General features: G+C 39.1%; 1 protein-coding gene across 1 annotated transcript in view; it reads right to left on the minus strand.

Moving 5' to 3' along the window:
- peng (Pumilio and CPL domain-containing protein penguin) overlaps nt 1-24006 on the minus strand; it is a 145662-nt gene that overhangs the window by 110125 nt on the left and 11531 nt on the right. The window contains exons 2-3 of the mRNA XM_069838357.1: nt 17234-17392; nt 15228-15427 (exon numbers count right to left, since the gene is read on the minus strand). Coding sequence (XP_069694458.1) covers nt 15228-15427; nt 17234-17387 — 354 coding nt within the window. The 5' untranslated portion in view covers nt 17388-17392. The remainder of the gene's footprint in view (nt 1-15227; nt 15428-17233; nt 17393-24006) is intronic.

The following is a 24006-nucleotide window of genomic DNA, read 5'->3' on the forward strand; positions in this document are numbered from 1 at the left end:
TGTGTATACTTTATATTACTTGCTATATGTTTCAGAAGTTACTGTAATAACATTGTAGAATTATGTCCATCTAGAGAAACTACACTTTCCAATGGTGAAATAATAAGTAAACAATTAATTAGCTTCCAATATTACTTCATACAAACACAGAAACATTCTCTTAGGCTATGTTTAATAACTTTAGATTGTTGTTGTCCAAGGCCCCTTATAGACAAAGTCATTTGTTTTTATTTCAGTACAGTGCCTTAGATGGCGTTGTTATTGTAATTTTAAAACTCATTTATCTCATTAAATATCAGTCCTATCAAAAGTTTGTATAGAATAAAACTTATCGGAAATTATTTTTAAAGAAATTTTTGTTATGTAACATTTTTCATGAAAATTAACCCATTAATGCCCATGGCAGGTTTTCCTACCAAGCAAGTTTTAAATTTTTTAACAATGTATAAATAATTTTTTTGTTATGAATACTGCAACAATGGGTTCTAAGATATGCTCCGCACGGTATTTTCGAATTTTAACGACAAAAGTGAACTGACTGCATCAGTACATGGGTTCGAAGTCACGATTCAACTTTTCTTCAAAAGATGGCTTGCAGCCAGATAGAAAGTGAATAAGTAGTACACATTTTTAAAGCAATAAATACCACCTGATTATGAAAATACATAGTCAATAAACCATACTACTTGAATAACTTGTGATTGACATCATTTCATAATTTATTATGTGCTTTATTACAGCCTAAACTTTGATGGCAGGTTTTCCTACCACTGGGATATAACTTAGTCATTTATATTATACCTATAGTCATTTGAGTATTTTTTCAGTTCACGGCTGGACACTGTCAATGAAATATGTGAAATGATGCAAATACGGGGTAATGAGAATCACAGACGATTGAATGTTGCCATTCTTCCTCCACGAGAGCAACCTGAGGCAGAAACAGATGAAGACTCTGTAAAGAGTGATGATAAAGTGGAAAATGATCCTGTTCAGAGTGACGCCCAATATGATTCTGATTACGAAAATAATGCACTACTAGCATCACCACCACCACCACCACCACCACCACCACCACCACCCACCACCACCACCACCACCAATATATTTTTTTCCAGAATTGGGGAAAATATATCGGCATTCAAAATTTCATACCATCTCAACCAAATGGATTATTTCAAGGAAATGCTACGGTGCATTCCAGCTAATGTATCCGACAGAGTTCATAGACTTGATCATGGACCAATGTAGGACCTACTGCATTCAAAAAATCTATCTACTAACTCTACAACAAAAGAGAACATTTTAGTTTTTCTTGGCATTCTTTTGATTTCTGGCTAAAATAAAATCCCACTCAGGCGACTTTATTGGAGTACATTACCAGATTTACATAACATTTGGATTTCTGATTCAGTGAGGTGGAATACTTTTGACGATATTATGAGACGACTGCATTTTGCTGATAATATGGCAATTTCTAATAATAGCTATTACAAGTTTAGGCCAATTTTCAATATACTAAATAACAAACAACTCATTCAAAATCTGTGACATTCCAGAACACCTGAGTATTGGTGAAACAATTGTCCCGTAATATGGCAGACATTGAACCAAACAGTTCAATCGAGCAAAACCAATAAGGGCTGGTTTGAAGCTCTGGTCTCTTTGTACTGCAGATGGCTATATGCTGCATGCGGAGTCATATTGTGGCAATAGTATACGAACTTACCAACTTCAGGGAAAGGACAGGCGTTTGATGTTGTTTTTGGACTTCTAAAGAAGGCTGATATGCAAAAGGGCAGTCATTTATTTTTGATAACTATTTCACGTCCTTGATGTTCTGCATGACCTAGCTGCTGATGGCATTGGAACAACAGGAACAATTTGCAACAACAGGGTGTATACAAACAAATTAAAAATGCACAAAAAAAAGAAAGATAGGAGCTATGGTGTCTGTAGTTACAGATGATGTAATTTTATTGCAATGGAATGACAACAGTGTAGTTACAAAGAGGACGATTCAAATAAGCCAACCACACTCAGTTGCACTGTATAATAGATATATGGGTGGTGTGGATTCCCATGATCAATATATAGCAACCTACAGAATAAGAATTAGATCCAAGAAATGGTGGTGGCCCTTGTTTGAATGGGGTCTAAATGCTGCTGTCGTAAATGCGTGAAGGCTTTATCGCACCTTGGGACATGGTATCTTACTACTAACTTTCCAACAGAAATGCACTTCGCAACTCTTAGTCCAGTACAGGAAACCTAGAAATTCTCCTCGCTCAGCACTTCAAAATCGAGAAGCAGCTCATGATAATGTTCGTTTTGACAGGATTGATCACTGGATCATCCGTAGTGAACATCCTAATGCACGATGCAAGCAGTGTGGACGTCGTACAACATTCGTATGTGAAAAATGTACTGTACCACTGCATCCAGAATGCCAGAAAATCTATCATACTGAAAATTCAGCAGCACATTGTAAAATTATTCTTCTTTTTTCATATATTTTCCCCAAGTAAACAATTATCTCAAATATCCGTAGCGTTTGTGCGATGTATATCTTATGTGAATGAAGTGAAAAGTTCATAACATGTATGCTCTGCAAACATATAGCGAAGTTTTGAATATAATAACTTAATAAGTATATTTTTGATGTCTTTATTTCCCAGTGGCAGGAAATCCTGCCACTTCAATAATAGGCCCAAAATAGCCTAATAATGTCCGGATTATCTGGAAAAATATTCAGATGATCATTTCATATCATTGTGATGGTAGAATATGAATATTAGTTCTAAAACCCACAAAAAATGTTCTGGGCATTAATGGGTTAATAATAAGGGAGATATTTCGATTTATTTAATTCAAGCCCCCTTATAACCCCCCTTTTAAATAAAGTATTTTGAATGCCATATACCCTAAAATCTAAGTTACAATGAACTTAATCTATATTCCAATTTTCATATAAATCGGTTCAGCCATTATTGCGTGAAAAGGTAACAAACATCCAGACAGACAGACAGACAAACAAAAATTTCAAAAAAGCGATTTTCGGTCTCAGGATGGTTAATTATACATGTTAACACCAATTATTTTTGGAAAATCGAAAATTACCAGAAACATTTTGGCTACAGATTTATTATTAGTATAGATAATGTCATGATATAAATTTTGTGGTCAGTTTACTTACACATTTTTCTGGTATTCACAAGTCTTAAGCTAAGTTGCAAGTGACCCAATCCATCCATTAGTTATTTGTAGGGTTGTGATTTTATGGTGATTATTTTACAATGATTTTGGTGAATATTTAGTAAAAAAAAAATAAGCAATTTCGTGCATACTTCGCATCCTTAATAAATTTAAAACATAATAAAATAACATTTTTTTAATTGTTATTGAAACAATTCCTTTAAAACTAACAAAATATTTTTGTACAATTAATTAAATTCATAATTGTCAGCTTGCGCTGCTCCCTGGAAGTAATTCTTGTTATGCGTACGGGCTATTCCATATGAAATCGATCAGTAAAAAACCTCGCATTTTTTTAATACTCTAATTTTTTCCCTATTTATACAAGGTGCTGAGGAGAGTGCATTTTCAAAAATATACTATCGAAAGTCAAAAGGTTTTCGTACTATTGAGCGACAAATTTAGCATATTTTATAAAAACAAGCCTCTTTCAGCGCTCAGAACTATGGAACCGTTTACTGCAGAACATTGAATGGGAGCTCCTTTTGAAGCTGACATTTGGTAGATTATGTTAAGAAGTAATCCTTATTTTTATTGTACACAGAGAGACAGATAATCTGATTTTACTTACTTTTAGGTTTTTTGCCCATTTGTAAAAATGTAAAAAATATTGAGAAAAAACCTTGCATTATTAAGAGGGATTCAGCATTGTTTGCTTAGTGGCTCAGCAATAAGTTTCGAGGGTATTAAATAAATTATTTTCACACGCCTAGACTTGAACGGCGCAGTACCGCACGAACTGGCCGAGAACTGAAGATAAGCGAGCATGGGGCATCATTTTACTCCTGTGTTTATGAAAACTTGTGATAAAGCTAGCCCAGCTATGCGCTACTAGACGAAACATCACATGTTAATGTGTTCTGGCCTTGCTTGCCTAAGCTAACTCCCGCCTCATAGTCAGCTGGTTAGTTCACGTGCGTACTATTTATTTTCTTTATTTGATATTTTCAATACTTTCTTATCAACGGTGCACCAGTAAAAAATATGTGTTTATTTGTACTTTCAATGCGGAATCTAACCATATATTTTTAAAATACTTTTTCGTGGGCAAAGGCGTCTTAATGAAGAAAAATCTAAATTTCTCCATTTCCATAAAAAGTAAGAAAAACTGTTTACATGTCAATATAAACTTTAACTTCTCAGCATCAAAATAAACCATGATTTTGATCACTGTGTGAAAGGGTTTGAGAGCCACAACAGTTTAAATTTGCTAATTTAATTTAAGGACTATGAAGTTCTGATGCCTCAAACTTTGCACAAAGCATTGTATCACAGTTGTCAATGGACAGAAAAAGTTTCATTGTATTTAAAAATTGCAAGGTTAATTTTCCCTATATTTCGGTCGATTTGAGATGGAATAGCCCGTACATTGTTGCCAACCATAAAATATGTTGAAATGTTCATGTATAGACTATTTTAAAAAGAAGAAAATTTTAACTTTTTATTTGAAACAAAGAGTAAATTTTCGTGCGAATTCTTCATGAAATCTGTTTTTTTTTTTTTTTGTTGAAAATATTATTATGCAGTAATTTCGTGAATTTATATCAATTTCACGGATATACGTATTTCACATAAGTTTGGACTTCAATTAAGGGATTTGCATTATTTATGCATAAAAGTAAGTTGTTAACACATTTCTCATATATCGACACCAAAAAATGACACTGCCTAGTAATTTAATATTAATATTTAATGTCATCGAAACATGCAGATGTAATGATGGACCTTATATTTCTGTATCCATGTCCTTACCATACCTATGACTTACACTTAAACATTCCCCTTACAAGCAAACATTATGATAAGGGCAGATAAAGTTCATTTTTTTTCCCTGCACCATGTTAACAATGTCACAACATGTGCTTATACAAATTTTGGCCACTCGACCGCAATTACGAGGGTCGTCCAGAAAGTAAGTTTGGTCAGGCCGTTTACAGAAAGAAAACACAATTTCATTGGAAATATTTATTAGAACAGATACAACAACTTTTGAGTTACAGTAAAACCCCGATAAGGCACTGTTCAAGGGATCGGGTGTAAATCACGTATTAACCAGGACAGAGTAATAGGTGGGTATACTAATTTTGACTTATATACAGTACCTATTAGCATTTTTCTTTGTTGAAATACATGATTCATGAAAGGTAATATAGTATTACTCCATTATGTAATTACTGTACTGTATGTCAAAGACATTTACAATTTGTACTGCACTTAATTCTTTTGGAAAAAAAAAGTCATTTATAGTTGCAAATCTGTCACGTCACTGTGTACGTTAACAGAAAACCACAATTCCAAGTCACACAGAGTTTGTGTGCACTCGATGTGGGTCTCTGGCGCTTCGTCAGCCCATGCGAGTTGTGTGGATATAAAGGGAAAAGTTGAGATGGTGTCGGGTGAAGTTCCCAGGTAGCTCAGTTGGCAGAGCGCTGGTACGTTCAACCAGAGGCCCCGGGATCGATACCCGGCTCCGGAACAATTTTTCCCTTGAAATTATTCAAATCTGCTTTACAGGGAGCCTTACCTGAAAGACTAGATTTGCATAATATATACGTCACTGTGTACGTTAACAGAAAACCACAATTCCAAGTCACACAGAGTTTGTGTGCACTCGACGAGGGTCTCTGGCACTTTGTTAGCCCACGCGAGTTGTGTGGATATAAAGGGAAAAGTTGAGACGGTGTCGGGTGAAGTTCCCGGGTAGCTCAGATGGCAGAGCGCTGGTACGTTCAACCAGGGGTCCCGGGATCGATACCCGGAACCGGAACAATTTTTCCCTTGAAATTATTCAAATCTGCTTTACAGGGAGCCTTACCTGAAAGACTAGATTTGCATAATATATACGTCACTGTGTACGTTAACAGAAAACCACAATTCCAAGTCACACAGAGTTTGTGTGCACTCGACGTGGTTCTCTGGCGCTTTGTCAGCCCATGCGAGTTGTGTGGATATAAAGGGAAAAGTTGAGATGGTGTCGGGTGAAGTTCCCGGGTAGCTCAGTTGGCAGAGCACTGGTACGTTCAACCAGAGGTCCCGGGATCGATACCCGGCCCCGGAACAATTTTTTCCCTTGAAATTATTCAAATCTGCTTTTCAGGGAGCCTTACCTGAAAGACTAGATTTGCATAATATATACGTCACAGTGTACGTTAACAGAAAACCACAATTCCAAGTCATACAGAGTTTGTGTGCACTCGATGTCGGTCTCTGGCGCTTTGTCAGCCCACGCGAGTTGTGTGGATATAAAGGGAAAAGTTGAGACGGTGTCAGGTGAAGTTCCCGAGTAGCTCAGTTGGCAGAGCGCTGGTACGTTCAACCAGAGATCCCGGGATCGATACCCGGCCCCGGAAGAATTTTTCCCTTGAAATTATTCATTTACAGTTGTTTGCTGTGTGCGTGTTCTCCAAGTCCTCATGTTTGTCACACTTCAGTTTCCTGTGATTATATCTTCCCGACGACGTCGCAACTGTAGTGATTGAGTCGCGATTTTTTATTATCGTTCTTAATATCGATGATTGGATTCCTAATGAATCAGAGAGTTGTTTCAGAGTAAGAGTTCTGTTCTCATCGTACTTTCGTAAGATTTCCAATTTTTCCGACACAGAATGCGCTTTTCATTTAACATTCATTGTAATGACATTCACAGACACTTCAATACACTAAAGGACAACAAACTGCCCAGCAAAAATTTCCAGAATTTTATTACGGCCGAGTGAGGAAGGCTATTTGAGAGAGAGGGTTAGCAAGGGGGTGAGGTATTGTAACTGTATGTAGGCTTTAAGCGCGCAGGTAAAGAGTCGAATAAGAGAGCGTAACAAGAGGGTGGGGTATACTAAGATATGAAGTATGAAGGTTTAAATGTGCAGGTAAAGAGTCGAATACCAATACTTTTCAGGTTAATGGCACCAGTGAGTTCAATGACCAAGATGTTTCATTGCTGTTATAGTACATTGCTGAAAATTACATCGAAAATATTGCACAAAATCAGCGTATTATGCAGGACTCGAACGCAACAAACAGGGTATTTTATGAAGGCGTTATATATGAAATGTGCAGGGACCGGACAAAAAAAGCTTATTACAAGGGATAGCATAATAAGCAGGCGCGTCTTATCGAGGTTTTACTGTATTTTTCTACATATTTCCCACTAGAACTGAACATTTGTCATACCATGGGACCGACAGAGAGGTGCAGACAGCTGTCACACACTGGTTCTGATCCCAGACGGCAGACTTCTACGACACAGGGATAAAAAAAGTTGATTCCACAGTATGACAAATGTCTCAATTCTGATGGGAAATATGTTGAAAAATAGCTCAACAATTACTGTATTTTTGCAATAAATCTTTCCATGAAATTGTGTTTTCTTTCTGTAAACAGCCGTAGGGAAACTTATTTTTTACAGCCCTCGTAGTTGTGCTCGAGTGACCAAAATTTGTATAAACGCTTGTTTTGATATTATTAACATGGTGGAAAAAAAAAAACACCTTTTCTATATGCCCCCATGTGAATGTTTGCTTGTTAGATTATATACAATTTAACAACCACAATTTAAATCTTAACCACTCCTCATTCTGTAACATAATCAAATAACATTCTACCATCAAAAATTTTCTCGTTCATTTATATGAGACCATAAATAAGTTGACTTTCACACTTTTGTCTTCCAGAAGTAGTCACAGTAATTTCTATCACATACATAAATTATAGTTTCAGCTTTAGAGTCATTAGCTTTTTCGTTCTTTCTACATGAACTGCACTACTCTATTAATTATTTTCAAATTTAGCCGCTAGTCATTTCTGTAACCTGATCGAATAGCACTACAACCATAATAAATAAATTAATTTGCAAATCTTAGTCATTAATCATTTTGAAACCTAACCCTTTCATTTGTGTCTACTCTAATAATAATTAAAAATTTCAGAACTCTTTCTAATCTACAACTGCAACACTCAAGTTATTCAACTGATATTTCATTAATACTATTTAGACACTGATAATATATACCTGTCATTGTATAATAAGCTTCCATTTTTTTGTAATTTCTCATAAAGTCTCTTAAACCCTTGGTTTACTGAGCAATTTTTTTTTTCAGGTCTTACTGACTGGGTACATTTTGGACTCGTTATTTTTAAGGCAAATTTAATGCAATTTTTTATCTTTTTTTATCAAGTTTTATTTGAAGACAACAATGTTATCTGAACACATTTTACGCTTCACACACTAAATATACATTATTCCAATCATATCCATTTTCTTCCTAAAAAACCAATTTTATTTGAAAACAACCAAGCTATTTTGAACAATTCTTGCACATTACACAAATGAATTTTTCTGAGTGATCCCTGCAAATCCATTCATTACATTTCCAGTCTGTTTTCCTAGTTGGAAGTGTAACAAAATATTTTAAAATAATAAATAGTCAGCTGTTACTATGTGTTTTTTTTTAAATCACTGAACAAAATATATATGTGAAAAATAAATTGCTAGATTATATGAGGAGATATGAGGGGTCGGCCTGACTGGCGCAGTTGGTATAGCACTGGCCTTCTATGCTCGAGGTTGCGGGTTCGATCCCGGGCCAAGTCGATGGCATTTAAGTGTGCTTAATGCGACAGGCTCAAGTCAGTAGCATGGATAAATATATAATAGGATGCGAAACTGCGGTCAGCACCATCTGGATTTGGAGGTCTGAAATAAGGTGATCAGCGCCCAACGTCGTAGGTGGTGAACATTAGAACTACGTATTGGGTACATTACCCAGAGTTCTCTATTTATCCGTTCGAGATATTGCTGTATGGGAGAGTTGATGAGCCGAGAACCCGAGATGGCGGACTGAAACTTGCTAAAAAGTGAACATAAAGTGATACGTGTGTGTATAAGCAGCGTATGTTAAACAATGATGTTTATGGACATTGTAAAAATAGTGTTGTTGAATGTATTGTAAAGTAATAGTAATATAATAAATTGAACTATCTAAGTAGTTCTTGCAGACTTTTCCATTGTGCTGTACAATAAATACCCAAAGAATACAATCCCAAATATCTAACCTTTTGCTTTATTTTTTGTCTCTGTCTGGTTATATTTTAATCGGCTAGTGAAAACACATCGTCTCTTTTATCTTCCTGTTAGCTCCGGTAAGAATTTTCAGTAGAATATGCTGTGAGGAATAAAACTGTAAATGTTTTATTTTAAATTGGGTTAGTTTTGAATATCGTTGAGGGTGGGAGGGAATACTTTCTGCACAGTTTAACATTTTCGTCACCAGGTGCACTGTTAAATGCATGGAGTAATTACTCTTTTCGCTACTTGTTGCGCTGCTAGATGTAATAACGCCCCTCCCACAAACAGATGGCAGCAAGATCAATTTCTACAACAGCGCCTCTAGTATGTGTTACGAGAAACTCAGTAAGTTTCGCATCCTATTATATATTTATCCATGTCAGTTGATTTACTCGCATTTAAAAAAAGAACTCCTGTGGGACAAAATTCTGGCACACCAGCGACGCTGATATAACCTCGGCAGTTGCGAGCGTCGTTAAAAAAGACATAACATAACATTTCAGATCGGAGGGAAAAAGACCTTTGGGGAGGCCGAGACGAAGATGCAAGGATAATATTAAAATGGATTTGAGAGAGTTGGAATATGATGTAAGGGACTTGATTAATCTTGCTGCTCAGGATAGGGGCCAAGGGCGGGCTTATGTGAGGGTTGCAATTAACTTCCAGGTTATCTAAAAGAAATTATTGTAAGTGTATGGACTGGTACATTAGTGTACTAATTTTGTAAACGGGGAGAAAAAAAAACACACACACACACACACACACACACACACACACACACACACACACACACACACACACACACACACACACACACACACACACACACACACACACACACACACACACACACACACACACACACACACACACACACACACACACACACACACACACACACACACACACACACACACACACACACACACACACACACACACACACACACACACACACACACACACACACACACACACACACACACACACACACACACACACACACACACACACACACACACACACACACACACACACACACACACACACACACACACACACACACACACACACACACACACACACACACACACACACACACACACACACACACACACACACACACACACACACACACACACACACACACACACACACACACACACACACACACACACACACACACACACACACACACACACACACACACACACACACACACACACACACACACACACACACACACACACACACACACACACACACACACACACACACACACACACACACACACACACACACACACACACACACACACACACACACACACACACACACACACACACACACACACACACACACACACACACACACACACACACACACACACACACACACACACACACACACACACACACACACACACACACACACACACACACACACACACACACACACACACACACACACACACACACACACACACACACACACACACACACACACACACACACACACACACACACACACACACACACACACACACACACACACACACACACACACACACACACACACACACACACACACACACACACACACACACACACACACACACACACACACACACACACACACACACACACACACACACACACACACACACACACACACACACACACACACACACACACACACACACACACACACACACACACACACACACACACACACACACACACACACACACACACACACACACACACACACACACACACACACACACACACACACACACACACACACACACACACACACACACACACACACACACACACACACACACACACACACACACACACACACACACACACACACACACACACACACACACACACACACACACACACACACACACACACACACACACACACACACACACACACACACACACACACACACACACACACACACACACACACACACACACACACACACACACACACACACACACACACACACACACACACACACACACACACACACACACACACACACACACACACACACACACACACACACACACACACACACACACACACACACACACACACACACACACACACACACACACACACACACACACACACACACACACACACACACACACACACACACACACACACACACACACACACACACACACACACACACACACACACACACACACACACACACACACACACACACACACACACACACACACACACACACACACACACACACACACACACACACACACACACACACACACACACACACACACACACACACACACACACACACACACACACACACACACACACACACACACACACACACACACACACACACACACACACACACACACACACACACACACACACACACACACCCCCCCCCGCGCGCGCGCGCGAGACAAGATGGCGGGGTTGGTGTAGTTGCTGGTGTGTTGAGTGGGTTTAATAGTGATTATTTGCAGAAATGACGTATTAGCTATTATAGTGTCTAATGTAAGTGGAAATATATTGAATGCTGCACATGCGAGAAAGTTAGTGGCATTGTACGTAGTCTTATTTACGAAAACTATTGTGTTTGTAGATATGTGTGATACATAAACTAATGGAGAATGTATTGCGTCTGTAAATATGAGTGATTCTTAAACTAATGGGGACTGTATTGTGTAAGGGGAAATATGTTGTGTGCTGCACATGCGAGAACATTAGTGGTATTGTAAATAGTCTTATTTATGAAAACTAGTGCGTTTGTAAATATGTGTGATTCATAAACTAATTGAGACTGTATATCTATGTATATGTAGCGGCCTGTCCGCAGTATATCTAGTACTCACTGGTCAGGAAGAAACTGTACTCGTGTAGGATTGGAGTTCTATGTGGGAAGATACCTCATCGTTGTGTACTATGTACTACGCGCATGGACTACAAAGTGGAGAAACCTTAAAGAGGAAGACAACAAGACTGCTGCACACCGAAGATGGCGTCAGACAGTGACGATACAGTTGAAAACGCTTTCAATACTCTGATTAGTGTTACTGAAAAAAGTGGCAACCTAAAAAAAGAGCTGAAGAAGGATATTCTTTCAGCTGTGAGCAGTCTTAGGAAAGTATTTTGTGAATTAAAGAATGAAGCAGAAAACAGAGGCAAAGTGATTTCTGAACTGGAAATTAAAGTAGCAGAAAGGGAATCCATACAGCAAGCTCTGCAAGCCGATGGGAGGGACAATGGGGAGACATCTGTTAATTTTCAGCGACGACCTGGTGACAGGAGGTGGAGGATGGCAAACCCAGCCGAAGGACAGAAGAAACTGTACTCCGAAGCAGTGCATGATGGATCACTAGATAACATGCCCTGTGATAAGAAAATGTACAAATTGTTCATCAAATCCAAAAATCAATCAAAGTGTAGAATATACAAAGACGCTATTGAAAACAAAAGTGAATCCGACTAAAATAAAGGTGGGAATCAGTGCTTTAAAGACTCTAAAAAATGGTCAGATATTAATTGAGTCCGATAAGAAAGATGAATTGGTGAAAATTTCCCCAGAAATTGAAAAATAATGTGGAAAGGAACTTCAAAGTTACCTGCCAAAGTTCAGAAACCCAAGATTAATAATATTCAACATACCAGAAGACATTAAATTAGAGAACGCTGCAGAGACCATAGTATCACAAAATTCTGAATTAGATTTGAGCGAAAGTGACCTTACGCCAAAATTCGTTTTTGAAGATAGGAAGAAACACAAGAACTTAATAATAGAAGTTAATTCTGAAACTAGAAAACGTCTGCTCGGCAGGAAGCTCAAAATAGGTTGGCATGTGTGCAATAATGATGATTACTTGACTGTCACGCGTTGCCATAAATGCTGCAAGTATAATCACAGGAAGGAAGATGCGTTGGGGAGATAGTATGCCCACACTGCGCAGAAAAACATGAAAGAAATGAGTGCAAAGCGAACAAGGAAAACCTGCATTGCGTCAATTGTATTAATTATAATAAATACAATAAAACAGCGCCTGTGAACATAAACCATTCATCGCTTGACAAAACATGCAGTTGCTATGTAGCTGCCCTAAAAAAGAATGCAAACAGGACAGATTATTAAAACAGATAATCATAAACCTATGAATAAAAGTATCAAAACCCTGCATTGTCTACAAGACAATTTACAACACAAACGCATAGCAGCGAATAACCTGGTGCGAATTATGAAAGAAAATGAAATAGATATGGCATTTGTACAAGAGCCATACATTATAGGAAATAGTTTGTGCTGTATACCTAAATCGCTGAGAACATTTACGAGTGGAAATGGGAGGAAAAGATCAGCGGTGATCGTAAATAACAATGAAATAGATATAGTACTCATCACGCAACTCTCTGATGAAGACAACGTCATAGTGGAAATGTCTTATAAAACTACGAAATTTTATGGAGTGAGCTCATATTTTGATTTCACCCAAGACATTCAAATAAATATCACGAGAATCGAAGAAATTTTGAACTATTCAAAGGGACAAGGCATACTAATAGCAGTAGATAGTAACACTAGAAGCAAAACATGGTTCGACACGACAACAAACCTGCGAGGGAAAAGTCTGGAAGACTTCTTCACAATCTCAAACTTAAACATTGTAAATGAGAGATCAGAACCAACACATTCGAAACAATAAGAGCTAGTATCTACGTAGATTTAACAATCGTTAATAATCAACTACTAAGACACGTAACGGATTGGGCATGCGGCGCTGAAGAAAGCTGCTCAGACCACAAGCTTCTGACATTTAATCTTCGAATGCACAGGGAGAGGGAGAGGAAGAGGGAGAGAGGGAGAGGGGGGAGAGGGGAGAGAGGGAGAGGGGGGAGAGGGGGGAGAGGGGGGAGAGAGGGAGAGGGAGGGGTAGGGGGAGAGAGAGACCATATAGAATTATGACACTTCGTCACATCTCTGATTATAAGAAAATAGCAATCTTCTAAGCGCAAATAGACATGTAGTATTACTTATGTAATGGAGGAGCATGTTGTTCAGTAAAGACATTAAAAAAAACACACACACACACCCCTCCCCCGGTCCTTGCAAAGGAGAGAATCCTGTTACACGTGGGACATAGCATCTAGAGGTTTGGAGACTCACTTTTAAATAGTCCAATCTCCCCCTCCTCCTGCACTGGCAGGCACAATAGCATTCATCTGCAAAACATTTTCTGAACAGAAGATGCTGTATTGTGAGAGTGCAGCTGGATCATTGAAATTAAGTGGTCAACATTTTCAGTTAGTAGTTCAACAAACAATTCTGCTGTGTGCAGACTCTTCTGCAGTGACGTCACTGAAGCCTCTAGATGCTCTGTCCCCGGTATACCACTGGAATCAAACCCTGAACCTTCCAGTCTGTAGCCAATGTTCTACCAACTGAGCTACCCAGCTGCCACAAGGAGGTGAAACACTTAAAATGTTTGAAGAAACTTAAGGAGGGGCTAGGCAAACGACTTTTATTTATGTCCTTAAATTTACAAAAATGCACCATAATTCAGAATTATTTTTTGTTTGGACTTGCCTGAATAGGAACTCTCTGTATAGTTCCACTAGGGGACAAGGAGGTTATTGGGACACTAGGGTCATTAATACTAACTATTCTGAAAGACCGGACAATGTTGAATCCAAAAATTGACAATGTTAAAATTTTAAAACTGAAAGACAACTGACCAGAATCCAAAAACAATTTCCAACTGACCTTGCAGCCTTTATCAAGCAGCTGATGACCAAAGTTTGTTAAAACTATGTTATAAATGTAATGTCTTGAAATAAATTGTACTGTTGAAGTGTAAACCTGTAAAGAATTCATTCCCAACTTACCTTCTGCAGATTATTTTTCAACAACTTGTGTATTTCAGCAGTTAATTTTTGTCGCTGCTCAGCTGGGCAATCATTTCTTCGAACCCTTTCCCAAAGTTTTTTAGACTTCTCTGTAAGATCAAATACGGAACACTTCTGTTCTTTACGTGTTTTCCTCAATTCTTTCTTCTTTTTCTTGAATTCCGTCCAATTTGGTTTCTCTGTTAAAGAAGATTTAAAATTTATCAAAATAACAGTTTTTATATATCCATATCTTATCACCGTGTAATTTCACCTTTCCGAATTTTGAGGAAAAAGAGAGCTATTATATTCCAAGCATAAATACGGTACTTTTGCAATTTTATCCAATATAAATTTTTTTCGATTGAATGAACTGACTACTGTTCATGGTTTCCATCTGTGCAAATATGAGAAAGGGATGAAAATTTCTGAAGGCTTGCTTTTGAAATGTTTATATTAATCGATGTGTGTATAAATATTTGAATGCTAATGCTATATATAATGCATGCATTTTATCTGCAAGCATAGAAAGTTAAAATGTATGCACTGTATATTTATGCACATACACATTAACATGACGTTCTGCAAAAAAGATGGATCGAGTCTGTAACAGCCCACATGGCCTAACAAGTTTGGAAGATGCTGATGACATTTAGCATGGTAAAACATAGCGCCATCTCACTGGTCATCAATGTCATTGTCGTCATCAAAACTACTGTGTCCACGAAAATAACTTATTGTTCCAGTTCGTGAAAACGTCCATTTTGAGCCCTGAATGTTACGAAATTGGCGTTGGTTTTAATCTCCATGGGGTAAGAAATTTTCTCACGAAGTTACGGCCAGTGTATGGGATCTGTAACCATCCAGTATTGCAATGAATCTACATCGAGAAGTAAAATCCGGTTTCACAAGCCTGCTATAATGGCTGTGGGATCATTGTGCTAACCACACATTATTCCTATATTGGTTGGATGAGCGGTCACATCTACTGAGATGTGTACATGAGGTAACAGTCAGTTGGTATGGTTTGGCCCTCCATAGGCTGTGACGTAACGGAATTTTTATACATCTTGATTACACAACTTTTAACACTTATCACTTCGGAATATGTATGATAAGAACTTTCTTGTGTTAAATACAAAAAATACATCATACTAACAAACGAAAACAAAAACACACATGAAATTGCAACCTCATTCAAGAAATTGAACTACAACATCGCATACAGAACAAATAACACTCTACAAAAACATCTCAACACACAAACAACACAAATAAATACAATCACACAGGCGTATACAAACTCAAATGTAACACCTGCAACCACTTCTACATAGGACAGACAGACAGATCATTTCAAACACGTTACAAAGAACACATCACAGCCATAACAAAATTACAAAACACCTCCACATATGCAGAACACATCACAAATGCCAACCACACCTACAAAGACATCAAGACAGACATGGAAATACTGCACATCCAACCAAAAAGCCAGAAACTCAACACACTAGAACAATATGAAATATACAGACACAGGAAAACACACCCCAACGATATTCTCAACACACAACTCAATTTCAAAACACATACACTCTTTGACTCTACACTACGAACGCACCCTCACAGGAAACAAGAGGTACCAAGACCAACAACGACCAGTTCCGAAGATGACCGAAAATAGGTCGAAACATGTTAACAAGGTACGTTAATAATATTTAACACAAAAAAGTTCTTATCATACATATTCCGAAGGAATTTTTATACTCAAATAAGCTTGGAAAATAGAAAAAAATGTGTAGAATGGGAAACTTCTCTACTCCTGGTAACACTTGGAACATTATTTTCAAAGAGAACGCTTTGCTTTATAAACTATTCCTTGCTTCTCAAAATGTTAATATTCTCGTAACAACTGTTTTCATATAACTGTTACGGCAAATGCAAATGTATGTTAGCTACATTTCCAAATGAAAGCTAAAGCAATCTGTAAATTCGTCACTTACTTTTTGAAGCATTGTCCTTCTTTTGGAATCCAGAGGCTCCTTTCTTCGATTTCTTTGTTTTCTCTGTCTTAGTTAAATTCTTTTTGATCTTAGTCACTGGCTCCTCTTCTTCAACATCCTGTGTATTCTTGCGTTTTCTACTCGCCATGGTCATTGTACCTAGTAGATGGGCAGACAAGAAGTATCTTTACATAGGCTTACCAATTACATAAATCATCCTTTCCACAATAATCATTACCAGTACAAGCAAAAATAATATTATTAGGAGTATAGGATAATTCTTAAGTGGCATGACATGTAAGCCATAAGGGTCATTCTCCCCTGCTACAAAATGTATTGTTTAAGCTGTAGTGCTTCTGTAATACTCTTTTCATTTGAAAGATACAAGTAGAGAAAGGATGTTTAGTTTGGTAATCTTTTGTTTCCTACGATCTAGAAGTATGTTGACTAACCCTTCTCGGGTTCTCAGCCAGGTGAGTTGGAGATTTGCTTCCAAGCTTTCGACGGCTAGCTCTGCCATCTTCTTCAGGGAATGAAGAATTCCCTGAAGAAGATGGCAGAGCTAGCCGTCGAAACCTTATTCTACATCAAATGCAGGGGAAGCCTCAAGTCATAGAAGTATGTTATTCAGATCATGTCATGTAGATGTCATGAAATCGAATAGTATCTAAAATGTCTAATGAACCATGAACTATAAATGTCTAAAAACAATGTTTGTGTCCGAAAAGCATATTTTCATTTAGGCTCCTGTTTAGATTTGGAAAAAAAAATATAAATGGTATTTAAATTTCAACACACTGTATCAACATCTCAGGTTATTTAGCGTCTGAATGAAGTGATGATGATAATGCCAGTGAAATGAGTCCGGGGTCCAGCACCAAAAGTTTCCCAGCATTTGCTCATAATGGGTTGAGGAAAACCCCGAAAAAACCTCAACTAGGTAACTTGCCACGACTGCGATTCGAACCCAGGCCACCTGGTTTTGTGGCTAGATGCGCTAGCCGTTACGCCACAGGTGTGGACCAGAAAGAGAGTTTGTTTCATGATGGTTAATATTATATGAATCTACTGACACAAAAGTTCATCTAACTTCCCCCTCTATACCCATTAGTGATATAGCCATGGCACATGATAAGGTCACAGGACAGGTCTTACCGCCTCTTCTATAGCATAGCTCATCTCAAAATTAGTTACATGGTGCTCCATAGAAAATATCCTGAGTAAATCTGTGATAGATCAGGCTGCCATACAGCATCTTAAGACCCAGCTTTGAGGACGACATTATCTATCATGTGAAACAATAGTCAGTCACTTGCCAGAGGGGAAATACAATGTTATTATTTGAAATGACAATTGCAGGAGCATGATAAAAACGACAAGGACAAAGACTAGAACGACAACAAGGTTCACAACATGAGCTGCGACAAGCACCACAACAAAGATCACGATATGGACCATGAAATGAATCACGATAATGAACAAGACCACGATAACGACCCTGACAAAGAAAATAAGAACCATCATAAGGAGCACAAAAAAAGACAACAATCGTCGCGATAAGGACCATGACAAAGACAAGGATCACAGTAACGACCACGACAAAGACAACAAAGACCACGATACGGACTACAAGGTCAACGACAAGAACCACGAGAGGCCTAGTATCACGACGTGAATCACGGTTCTTGTCGTGGTCCTTGTCATGATCCATGTCGTGGTTCTTATCGTGATCGTTGCCGTAGATCTTATAATGATCCTTTTTTCTTTGAGCGATCCTATCGTTATCACTGTTGTCTTTGTAATGTTTCTTATCGTAGTCGTTGTCTTTGTTGTTGTCCTTATGATCCTTGTCACTGCAGTGGCCCTTATTCTTCTGGTTGTCTTTTATCATGATCCTTATCGTATTTGTCTTTGTCATAGTTCTTATAGTAGTCTTGGTCCTTATCGTGGTCCATGTCGTTACTGTCATTGTGAACTTTGCCCTTATCGTGGTTCATTTCATAATTATTATCGCGGCCCTTGTCTTTGTCCACGTTGCGTTTCTTATGTTGGTCTTTGTTTTCCTTGTCATGGTCTTTATCGTGATCCTTATTGTTTTTGTCGTGCTCCTTGTTCTTTGAGATATCCCTTATGGTGATCTTTGTTGTCTTTATCGTGGTTCTTGTTGGTATTGTAATAGTCCATATCGTCTTCCTTGCTATGGCCCTTATTAGGTATTTGTCTTTGTCATTGTCCTTATCGTGGTCTTGGTCTTTTATGGTTCTTGTCCTCATCCTTATACTTGCCCATAACGTGGTCCCTATCATGATCATTCTCGTGGTGCTTGTCGTGGTCCATGTTGCGACCTTTATAGTCGTTCCTGTCTTTGTTTTTGTCGTGGTCGTATAGTGGTCCTTGTCAATCTCATAGTTCTTATCGCAATCCAGTTCCTTCTGATCAGTACCATGGCCCAATATCGTGGTCCCTTTCATGATCATTCTCGTGGTGTTCGTCGTAGCCCATGTCATGATCCTCATCCTGGTTCTTGTCTTGTTCTTACCGTTGTCCTTGTCTTTGTCCTTGTTGTGGTCCTTGTCATTCTCACAGTTCTTATCGCAATCATGATCCTTGTGATCTGTCATAGTCGTCTCTGTGATCATTGTCGTGGTCCTTATAGTGATCCCTATCAAAGTGCTTTTCGTGGCTTATATATAAATTCTTACCGTAGTCCTTGTCTTTATTTTGTCCTTGTCGTGGTCCTTGTTATCTTTGATGTAGTTCTTATCGCGATTCTTTCGTGGTCCTTTCATGGCTATTTCTTGGTTCTTATCATAGTCCTTCCATGGTACTTGACGTGATATATATCGTGGTACTTATCGTGATCGTTGTCGTGGTGCTAATCATGATCCATGTCGTGACCCTTGTCTTTATCGCAACCGTTAGTGAGGTCCTTGTTTACTCCATGATTCTTATCATAATGATTGTTGCAATTGTAATGGTCTTTATCATTCCACTAGTTCTGGTCATGGTCTTTATAGTAGTATTGTTTTTGTCATGGTCCCTATGTTGGTAATTTTTGAAGTCCTTATCGTAGTCCATGTCGTGGTTCGTACCGTTATCATTGTTCTGTTTGTCGTTGTCCATGTCGTGATCTTTGTTGTGATGTTAATCGTGGTCCGCATCTGTGATCCTTATCGTGGACCAAGTCTGAGTTCTTATCGTGGACCAAGTCTGAGTTCTTATCGTGGACCATGTCTGAGTTCTTATCGTGATCCTTGTCATGGTGTTTGTCGCCATTCATGCTATGATCCTTATCCTGGTCCTTGTCGTGATCCTTATCGTGGTCCATGTTGTGATACTCGTCGTCCTTGTGAACCTTATCGTTGTCCTTGACGTGATCCTTATCGTGGTCCACATTGAGGCCCTTATTGTAATTCTTATTTTGAAGCTTGTGTTTCATGTAGTGATCCTTACAGTGGTCTCTGTCGTAGTCCTTATCGTGCTTCTTGTCGTGGTCCATGTTGTGATCCTTATCGTTTTCCTAACGGTTGTTCAAGTTGTGATCCTTGTCGTTCATTCTTTGTCATTCTCGTGGTCCTTATGAAGGTCGTTGATATTTTTGTCGTGATCCTTATCGATGTCTTTGTTGTCTTTCTTGGTCCTGCTCCTTATCGTGGTCCATGTCGTGGTATTTATCATAATACTTGCGGTGTTTGTCGTGTTTCTTGTCGTAGTATATTATCGTGATTCTGATCTCTGTCCTTATCGTGGTCCTTGTTATCTTTGTAAGTCCTTTTCTTGGTTCTGGTACTTGTAATCCTTATCGTGGTCCATGTCGTGGTAGTTATCATAATCCTTGTCGTGGTGTTTGTCATGTTTCTTGTAATATGTTATCATGGTCCTGATCTTTGTAATTGTGGTTCTTATTGTCTTTGTCATGGCCCTTACATGTCTTTGCCGTGGGTCTACATTTGCCATTTCAAAATTAATATTGTTCTCCCACTTTGACGGATGACTTTCGTGTTACACGGTATATTTCAAACTTTCACATAAGGTAAACTATCAAGGACGTAAAATGAGACCTACACCAGAAATAACAGACTACTGATAACATTTTGCACTGGTGTGTACTTTGGAGTAGGATGAAAATAGACTACGCATGCACGACGAGATGTCTTCCTGACTAGGTCGACATCGCGTGAACCGCGCTATGACCAAGTTTCGTCTCATTCTTTTTGGGGGAACTGTACATTTACTAGAGTCGACGGCAATTCGGAAGGCGGTTGTCTGCTAGCGTTTGCGTCGAAAGAGACAGATAGAGAGAGCAAGGCAGCGTACAACATTGCCACATCGTACTTCACACGCACGTGCGATGTAAATAGCGCAGGAGAGAATTTAAATTATCAAAAGACAATAATGACCTTAGCCGTTAATTACTGTAAGCATGACACCAAACAAACCTTCTTTCCTTCACTAACAATATTCTTTGCACGGTTCTCAATCCCACACCACATGCTTGTGCAGTCGTTTCTTGTATGGCCGCCAGCGTTCTGCTCGTTAACGTTTTTAAAATAATTATACACCTTAAACACTATTTTCCGCGCCTGCTTGTGTAACACTTGTCTTTTTACAGTCTCTTCTTCCATTTATTTACCTTACATACACACAGTAAATGTTATCCTGACTTCGATTCCACCATGTCCATCCTGGCTTGCTTGACCCCGGTTTCTCTTTCGAACCCTTCTGCTGTCGAAAATTCGCGAAGCTATAGTCCCGACGCTGTTAATCCCGGCGTGACTCCTCCTCTTCGCTTACGTCTTAGGAAGTGAAGGCTCTATAAAGTCTATGTAGGTAGTATCGTTCGCCATTTTTGTTCTTTTGTTGCCGAGCTACCAGATGAGGAATCTATTTGCCACACGGTTAAACATTATCATGTCGTAGCTCCTATGATAATAAATCAAACGCACTGTAATTCAGCAAATAATTGAGCCGCAAATAACGTCGTCGTGTGCTTACTGCGAACGCCAACGAAAGAGCCAAAATGGCGGGCGATTATACTATTTATCGAGCCTTAGGAAATTCATAACGTCTTCACCAGCGAACCACAAGACGCACACGTTTAAATGTAGCCGACCTGTAACGTGATAGGCTGCCGGAAATTAGAGCGACGGGACTATAGGTTCGTTGATCCCTCAAAAGTTTACGTGTTTCCCCGCACATGGTGTCGAAAAGTCGCAAAGCTAGGCTCGGTTGATTAATCAACACCCATGGAGCTTGTTCTCACTGTTGAAGAGTCACTAAGCTGGGCTAGCTAAATCCCTCGATTGCGAGAACTAACCTCGACCCCAGTCCATCTCACATTTGTTCTCCTGCCCCCACATCGTATCTCCGGGTAAGTCCAACACTCTTCTACTCAGGTACTCCCGTTACTTGTCTCCATTACACACAAATTCTACCACACTACGTAGCTCTTTACACATCGACATCTCAGGACGACTTATTAAATTACCCATTTCTACTGCGACTCTCCTGTTTACCCTACCCCAGGACCAGTGGAAATTATCTAATATTTTCCCTTGCTATTTTTCAGTAAACAATATTGTTGAACAGTCTTCCTTTTCTTCACTATAACAATATAGCACCCCTTTAAGCTTCGGCCCTCTTATCCCGTCACTCCCGTTTCCCCAACGGAGACCAACACACGACAACTGAATACCCCCCCCCCCCCGGAATTAGGGTCTCAGTATATAGGGAAACAATGTACCATATGCCCTTATTCCAGAGTGTATTCAATTGGCGTCCAACGTGGGGCCTTTTCTCAGTTGGTACTTAGACGAATCCACATACACCCCATATATCTTCACACTCTTCCGAAAGGAGTCATTTTCTCTGTGGCACCAAATCATGTTTACGCGAACCAGAGACCAGTGCTGCCTACGTGATTGTCCTGGATGTGTGGAATACGTGAACTGCGGCACATGACCCACATTCTTCCATGCAGTGTGCTTCGAGCTCGAAGAAGAGCACCAGCTCCGAGAAATTGCTTCGTACATGTGCGATTGTTGTCGCAAAAGAAAGATGAACAGAAGATGGAACTCGAGATGTTGCAGAGGTTCACATAGAGTCTTCGCCCAGCCGAGATTCCACAGCCTCTTGTGCTTCCCGAGTTCCATGGATTGGAGCACGAGCACGAGCTTCATCTCCAGTTGCCGCGACCAACTCACCAAGGCGCAAGTAGACCCCAACCAGTGGTCACGGCTCATTCAACACTTGAAGGAACCAGACAGACTGGCTACTGCTCTTCAGTGGCATTTCTTTATCCTGGGAGGAACTGTAGCAAGGACTGACTCGCCAATTCGATAGCCTGGCTGTAAGGCTACTCTTCAAGCCTTCCTCTATGGCATACATGGGCACAATTTTCGGTTACGTGAGGCACTCGATTTGAAATAGTTTGTTTACTAGGAGAGGAGACTGCAGAGTAGGATGGGAAATATAAACTGCTGTAACCTGCGTCACCTTATCGTAATCGCTAAGGCGGTCAGCGGCGAATTATTAGGAAAGCGCTTGGTTAACGTGAGAGACTTGAAAACTTTTATTCAATTTGGCAAATTAATTCGGCAGCTTTGATCATAAACCTCTTTACTATTTCTCCATCATTGAATTGATTTAAATCGCAGGCGAGAAATTTCGTAACTAGCCAATAATATTCCATCACGTTGTCTACGTTTATTTTCTTGAATATTCTGACGTTTCTCAAGATTACTTAATAGATTTGCACGTTCTCGACCTAAAAT

This window comes from Periplaneta americana, chromosome 10, assembly GCF_040183065.1.
Source record: "Periplaneta americana isolate PAMFEO1 chromosome 10, P.americana_PAMFEO1_priV1, whole genome shotgun sequence".
NCBI lineage: Eukaryota > Metazoa > Arthropoda > Insecta > Blattodea > Blattidae > Periplaneta > Periplaneta americana.